This window comes from Phyllostomus hastatus, unplaced genomic scaffold, assembly GCF_019186645.2.
Source record: "Phyllostomus hastatus isolate PE091 unplaced genomic scaffold, TTU_PhHast_1.1 phas_contig_283, whole genome shotgun sequence".
Classification (NCBI taxonomy): Eukaryota; Metazoa; Chordata; class Mammalia; order Chiroptera; family Phyllostomidae; genus Phyllostomus; species Phyllostomus hastatus.
Genome location: NW_025333833.1, coordinates 3,496,311 through 3,503,100, shown reverse-complemented (window position 1 = coordinate 3,503,100; position 6,790 = coordinate 3,496,311). Strand labels below are relative to the sequence as shown.

The following is a 6,790-nucleotide window of genomic DNA, read 5'->3' as shown; positions in this document are numbered from 1 at the left end:
CTATTTGATTCACTGGAGATCGTCTTTTAAAAAATTTATTCTACCCTGGGTGGTGTGGCTCAGTGGATTGAGTGACAGCCTGTGAACCAGAGGGTGGACGGTTTGATTCCCAGTCAGGGCACAAGTCTGGGTTGCGGGCCAGGTCCGCAGGTGGGGGTGCGGGAGAGGTAACCACACAATGATGTTTTTCTCCCTCCCTTCCCCTCTCTAAAAGTAAATAAACAACATCTTTTAAAACACGTATTCAATTTATTTAAACAACAAAAAAATTTGAAAGGTGAACCCCTTTGCTACAAACTGACAGCTTCTGTAGTTCAGTCCCATTTTCAGTTTACCTCTTTGTTGCTCTAGTTTTCAGCTCTTTCTTTCTAGCTGTGGGAATTTCCTCTAGGTTTTTGTCGTTATTTCAAGCTTGGGTATGCATTTTTTTAACTCCAACATTTACTCAGTACCAGCTGTGGGATGGATGCTGTTCTCGACACACAGAAGTGAACAAAACAAACTCTCTGATACCAGGGAGCTTACATTGCAAGAATGCTTGTTGTCTGATCTGTGCAGTTTAATGGCTACTGTGATCTGAACTTTGGGTATTGTAGGGGCTTTAAGGTAATCTAGCCAAGAATGGTAATTTGTTAAATTTTATATCAGTTTTCAGAATGAAGAGGTGAGAAAAGAAACATAGGAAAGGCCAGTTAGGAAAGAATTGCAATACTTTAAGTAAGATGTGGTTCAACTAGTACATAGGAGTGGGAATGGAAAAGAAAAGCTGGATTGCAGGAAACTTTGAAGGCAGAGATAATAGAATTGTGTTTAGAGATAAGCCTGATACAGAGGAAGATGTCGAAGTCAGCTCCAAATAGTCTTCCCTGGAAGACTGGAAAAAATGACCACACCACTGACTTAAATAGTGCTGCTCGCGGGAACGGATGAGCACGTAAAAATGGTACCTCTTAGCGGGTGTGGTCTGTGTGTCTGTATTTAATGTTCCGTGTACGCACTGCAGTAACTCACTGCATGTGAAACAGGCTGTGAACAACTCGACATGGCCCTCGGTGACTGAATATATACAATTAGATGAGAGTAAGCAAGGGGATTGCAGGTGAGGAGAGGAAGTGGAGGTGCCTGCTTTGTATCCCCGGAGCCTGGTTTGGTGTTCGGCACGAAGCTGGCCCTCAATATTCACTGCCTAAAGGAACGTGAGCCCTGTGCATAGACAGGACAGCTGAGCCCATGGAATTAGACGTGAAAGCAGACATTTCCTTGCTGAGGTTCAAGGACATCCTTCCTTCTCCACGGCCTGCACTGCCCACAGCTGCCTGCCTCCAAGGAAACAATTCCGAACGTACCTCGATTTAGGGTTAATTGCTGGAGGAGGTGGGGTTTCACGAGCTCTGTGTGTGTGTGTCAACAGTGCGTTCTAGATCTAGGATACCAAAGAGGAAGGTAGAGATTTGTCACGGAATCAAAGTCGCTACTATCTTTGCACAAGGGTCACACTCTCTGCACAAGGTAGGGCCGCACGGCGCGGTGACTAGGCCGCGACTCCCCCACCACTGACGTCCTAATCGCCGCAGAGCCCTCGGCGCTCAGATCCGGGGCGCGGCGGACGGGTCCCCGGCGCGGCACCGCCACTGGGCCTGCGCGTCGCGGCGGGCGCATGCGCCGTGCAGCGGGGCCGGCGAGGCGGCGCCGGGCGCTCGGGGCGGCTGCTGTGCTTTGGGGCCTGGGAGCCGTGGGAGGAGCCGGCGGTCTCACCGTGGTAACCGCAGCGCCGCCGCGGCCCCGCCTTGCAGGCCTCGGGACTGTCACCGCCTTCGGGTCGGGAGAACTTGGCCACGGTTTCCGGACACGGCCCCGCCGGCCTGTCTTCCCACGCCGCCGCCGCCATGCAGGGGGAGGACGCCAGATACCTCAAAAGGTGACGACTCCCCGCGGCGCGGCTCCACCCTCCTGGCCTGCGGCCCTGAGGGTACTCTCAGGGGCTCTTGGGCTTGGCCTGGGGGTGTCACCGGGCAATGAAGACGGGTGGGCGCGGGAAGAAGTCGCGGAAAGGGAAGTGCCAGGTGCTCTGCGTAAAAGGTTCTGCAGCCGCCCACCTGGCTCGGCGGGGCGCTGACAGCGCCGGGGGCGGCTCCTGGCTGCATCACCTTGTTGGCTGGAGAGGGGCCGGGAGCGGAGGAAACCCCTCTGGCCCACCCCCGCCGCCTCCCCATTCCAACTCTGCATTTCCCCTAGTAGATGAAACCCGCGGGGCCCTGGAAATGAGGTCTCGGGGCGCCTCTGCTCTCTGTCTCCAGTCTGGGGACCACTGCCCGGAGGTTCTGGAGTGATGACGGGGAGAGAAGTGCTGGCTCTTCGTTTACATGGGAGAGGGCTGCGCTGGGAGGGTGCTCTCCAGCCTGCTTCTGCGTGCCTCGCCAGTCCCATGCGTTCGAGTGCATGTGCACGGTGTCGATTTTGCAGGGTTTTAATGATCAAGAGGTTTGTGCAGGAGCTCGACATGCAGCGGGGCCATCATTATCTTAGTTTAAAAACATTTGTCATATCCATCACTCTTTAAAGGAAACTGTACATCTGGCGGGATTGTTTGTTTGACTCCTGTCAAAGATAAGACCATCCCTGATGGAGAGGACACCTCTCAGCGGACCGAGAGGTTGCAGTCTTCCAACAGGGGGAAACCGTCATTGGGATGCTCGGTGTTTAAGGGCCGCGTTCCGATTGGGTAAATACCCTGGGGAAGGCACATGCATCCTTTTGAACAGTGTCCTTATCTAAAAACGGAACAAATATTGCCTCACGAGAGATTCGAGGACCAAATGTGAAAATCCTTTTAGGAGATAAAAACGTGCCTGTAAGGTGGTGGTATTAATCACGTAAGTCCTAATGTGCTTTTCCTGAATCTGTTTCCCTTGGCCTGGCAGGGCCCTGATCACTACAGAAGGATCTTCTGATCTTTGTTAGATTCTTAAAGGGGTTCAGACAGTAGTACAGTCAACCAGCCAGTCAGCCAGCTACCCAGCCTTTGCAGGACTGGGCATCTGTTTTGCCGGCCCTTCTCATTTTGTACAAATAGACCTGAAACTGCTGAACGGACAGGCTTTACCAGTAAAATTTTTACCAAGGACTGTGTAATCCTAACAGGTAGATAGCCAGTATTTATTTCCTCACTGAATTTAGCTTACATTGATCTTTTTGATAGAAAATTTTGCCACAGAAGAAAATGCATTCTTTTTTCAACTCTAAATAAATATAAGATTGTTCTAGAGCAAACATACGCTAATTACACGTTTATCTTATTGAGGAACCACTAAATTGCTTTCCACATTAACTTCGCCGTTTTACCTTCCCACCGGCCGTATGTGAAGGTTCCAATTTCTTCACATTCTTGCCAACACTTGTTCTATATTTATCTTTTTAAATTGCAGCTCTTCTAACAGGTGTGGAGTGATGTCTTACAGTTTTAGTTTACATTTCCCTAGTTTCCAGTGACACTGAGCATCCTTCCATGTGCTTCTTGGCCTTACCTTCTTTGGAGAAAAGGGTTCTGTATGTTTTCTGGATGTAGACCCTGATCAGATCAATGATTTGCAAATATTTTGTTTCATTCTGTGGATTGTGTTTTCACTCTCTTCGTAGTCTCCTTTCATGTGCAGAAATTTTAAATCTACATTTTCTTGAGTTGCTTTTGCTTTTTAAAAAATGTTCAAATGACCATGGATTTTTAAAATTTCCATCCTTCTCACCCCTTTGTCAACTGTCAACTTATTCTCTATATTGTGGTTCTGTTTCCGTTTTGTTTACGTGTTTGTTTCATATTTTTAGGTTTTTGTTGCTGAATAATATTCCTTTGTGTATATGTACCACCTCTGTCCCCACGCATCTGTTGGTGGACACCCAGGTTGCTGCCATGTCTTGGCTGTTGTACACAATGCTGTGGTGTGCTCAGGGTGTGCGTGTCTAGTGTTTGTGTTTCCTTCCGTGGAATACACAGAAGTGAAATTGCTGGATCCTGTGACAGTTCTGTTACTACATTTCTGAGGACTCACCAACCCGCCTTCCATCGTAGCTGCTCTAATTTACAGTCTCACCAGCAGTCTGTGAGGTTCCCTTTCCTGCGCACCCTTGTCAGCACTCGGTACCTGTTGATAGCCGTTCTGGCAGGTGTGAGATATCTCATCGTGGTTTTGATTTGTGTTTGCCTGATGATTGGTGATGTTGAGCATCTTTTCACGTGTCTGCTGGCCATCTGTATGTCCTCTTTGGGGAAATGTCTATTCTAGTTCTCTGCCCATTTTTTAAATTGTTTTTTTTTTCAGTGTTCAGTTGTATGAGTTCCTTATATATTTTGGATATTAACCCCTTGTTGGATGTATTATTTGCAAATATCTTTTCCCATTTAGTAGGTTATCTTTTCATTTTGTCGATAGTTTCCTTCACTGTACAAAACTTTTTAGTTTAATATAGTCCCATTTGTTTATTTTTTATTTTTTGTTGCCCTTGCCCAAGGAGACATATATCCAAACAGGTATTACTAAGAGTGATGTCAAATAATTTATTGCCAATGTTTTCCTCTAGGAATTTTTTGGATCAGGTCTTACATTTAAGTCTAATCCATTTTGAATTTACTTTTGTATAAGGCATGAGAAAGTGGTCCAATTTCATTTTTTGCATGCATCTGTCTAGTTTTTCCAATACCACTTATTAAAGAGACTGTCTTTACCCCATTGTATATTCTTGCCTCCTTTGTCATAGATTAATTGACCGTGCAAGTAAGGATTTTCTGTTCTTTGGGCTCTCTATTCTGTTGATCTAGATATCTTTTTTTGTGCCAGTACCTTACTGTTTTAATTCTTATAGCTTTGTAGTATAGTTTGATATCAGGGAGCATGATAACACCCACTTTTTGTGTCTCAAGATTTCATTGACTATTTGGGGTCTTTCTGGTTTGATATAAATTTTAAAACCATTTGTTCTAATTCCGAGAAGCATGCCATTGTTTTTTTCATAAGGATTGACTTGAATCTCTATATATTGCTTTAGGTAGAAAAAGCATTTTAACAATAATAATCCTTCAAATAAATGAACAAGTTATAACCTTTCATTTATTTGTATCTTCTTCAATTCTTTTCTTCAGTGTCTTACAGTTTTCAGAATACAGGTATTTCGTCTCTTCGGCTATATTTATTTCTAGGTTTTGTTTTTGTTTTTTTTTTTTTGCTTTTGATGCAATTGTGGATAGGATTGTTTTCTTAATTTCTCCTTCTGATCATTCATTATTGGCATATAGAAACGCAATAGATTTCTGTATACTGATTGTTTATTCTACAATTTCATTCTACATGTCCAGTGTCTCAGCTCATTTGTTAAAGACCTTCCCCCAAGGAAAGGTCTTGCCACCCTTGCTGAAGTCAGTTGCCACATGTGTAGGAGTTTGTTCCTGGGCTCAGTTCTAGTCCCATGATCTGGGGGTCCGTGTTTCCGCCAGCAGTTCAGTGCTCTGAGGACTGCGGTTTTGTCGTGTGTTTTGAAATTGGGAAATGTGTGCCTTCCAACTTCATTGTTCGTTCTCGAGATTGTTTTGGCTCCCTAGGGTCCCTGGTGTCTCCACATGAATTTTATGATCTCTTTTCCATTTCTGCAAAAAAAGGCTTTGGGAACTTGATGGGGGTTATATTGAATCTTTAGGTCACTTTGAGGAATATTGCCATCTTAACTGTAAATCTGATTTAAACGCAGATGTTAATCCAGCCCACAGGCTTTTGGAACTAGAACCTAGATAAAACCATGGACATTGTATGAGTTTTCAATCTACTTATGCTTGTTTTTATTTTACATTATAGGAAAGTTAAAGGAGGAAATATTGATGTACATCCATCAGAAAAAGCACTCATTGTTCAGTATGAGGTCGAAGCCACCATTCTCGGGGAAATGGGGGATCCCATGTTGGGAGAACGAAAAGAATGCCAGAAAATGTAAGTGTTCTTTACTTGTGTACACTTTGAAAGTAGTAAACATTACACAAACCTCATAGAAATCTGCTATTATTTAAATCTGCATAGATGATAAATGTTTATGGTGTTATTCTAGACATACTTCACTTTGGTGAAGCAGAGACAACATGAAACTATAAATACAGATATATTTACTTCCGAGTTACTACTTTCTGTGGCTGGAGTAAGTGGGTTTAAACATCAGCAAGGGACAGCCTGAGGACCTCAGGTGGCTCAGGCCTCGCTGCACAGGAGCTGGCAAGGAGTCATACTGTGCGACCAAAGGAGAATGTGGCAGCTTGGTGGTTCAGAGGTTTAGTCAGTGGTGGCAGCTGGGGGACACTCGTATAGCCTGAGGTAGACATGACCTGCAACTGTCACTACATGTGGGTGACATGTCAGCGCCGTGACCCAGGTTGAGAAGCCTTGTATTTCACATTTCTTTACTGGGAAAAGGAAGGTATAAGCCCGTCTTCAACAGAGTCCCGGTTTCTGAAGATTTCTTTATGAGAAACCGGGGCTTAGAGTCCAAAAACAATATGGATATTTTTCTTGTGAGTTTTTGATGTTCTTAAGAGGCATGGGCTGCCTAATGAAGATTCTAATTTTTGATCATAGGAATAATCAGTAAACATACAGGTAACACGCACTAAAGATCCTAGCTGTACCTATTTTTTTCTTTGTCTTTTATAATAAGGGAAGGATTTAGGAGAGTCCTGCACACTAAGAGGAGAAAATCTCTCTTGTTCCTTTTAATGGAAAAGAAGATGAATCCGACTGCTAATATACATGCTGGTAGC

General features: G+C 44.7%; 1 protein-coding gene across 2 annotated transcripts in view; it reads left to right on the top strand.

Annotated features, from left to right (window-relative positions):
- Nucleotides 1-1,676: 1,676 nt before the first annotated feature.
- Nucleotides 1,677-6,790, top strand: part of KIFAP3 (kinesin associated protein 3) — a 103,996-nt gene continuing 98,882 nt past the window's right edge. For both annotated transcript variants that reach the window (XM_045838758.1, XM_045838759.1), the window contains exons 1-2: nucleotides 1,677-1,918; nucleotides 5,841-5,972. In XM_045838758.1, coding sequence (XP_045694714.1) covers nucleotides 1,887-1,918; nucleotides 5,841-5,972 — 164 coding nt within the window. In that variant the 5' untranslated portion in view covers nucleotides 1,677-1,886. The remainder of the gene's footprint in view (nucleotides 1,919-5,840; nucleotides 5,973-6,790) is intronic.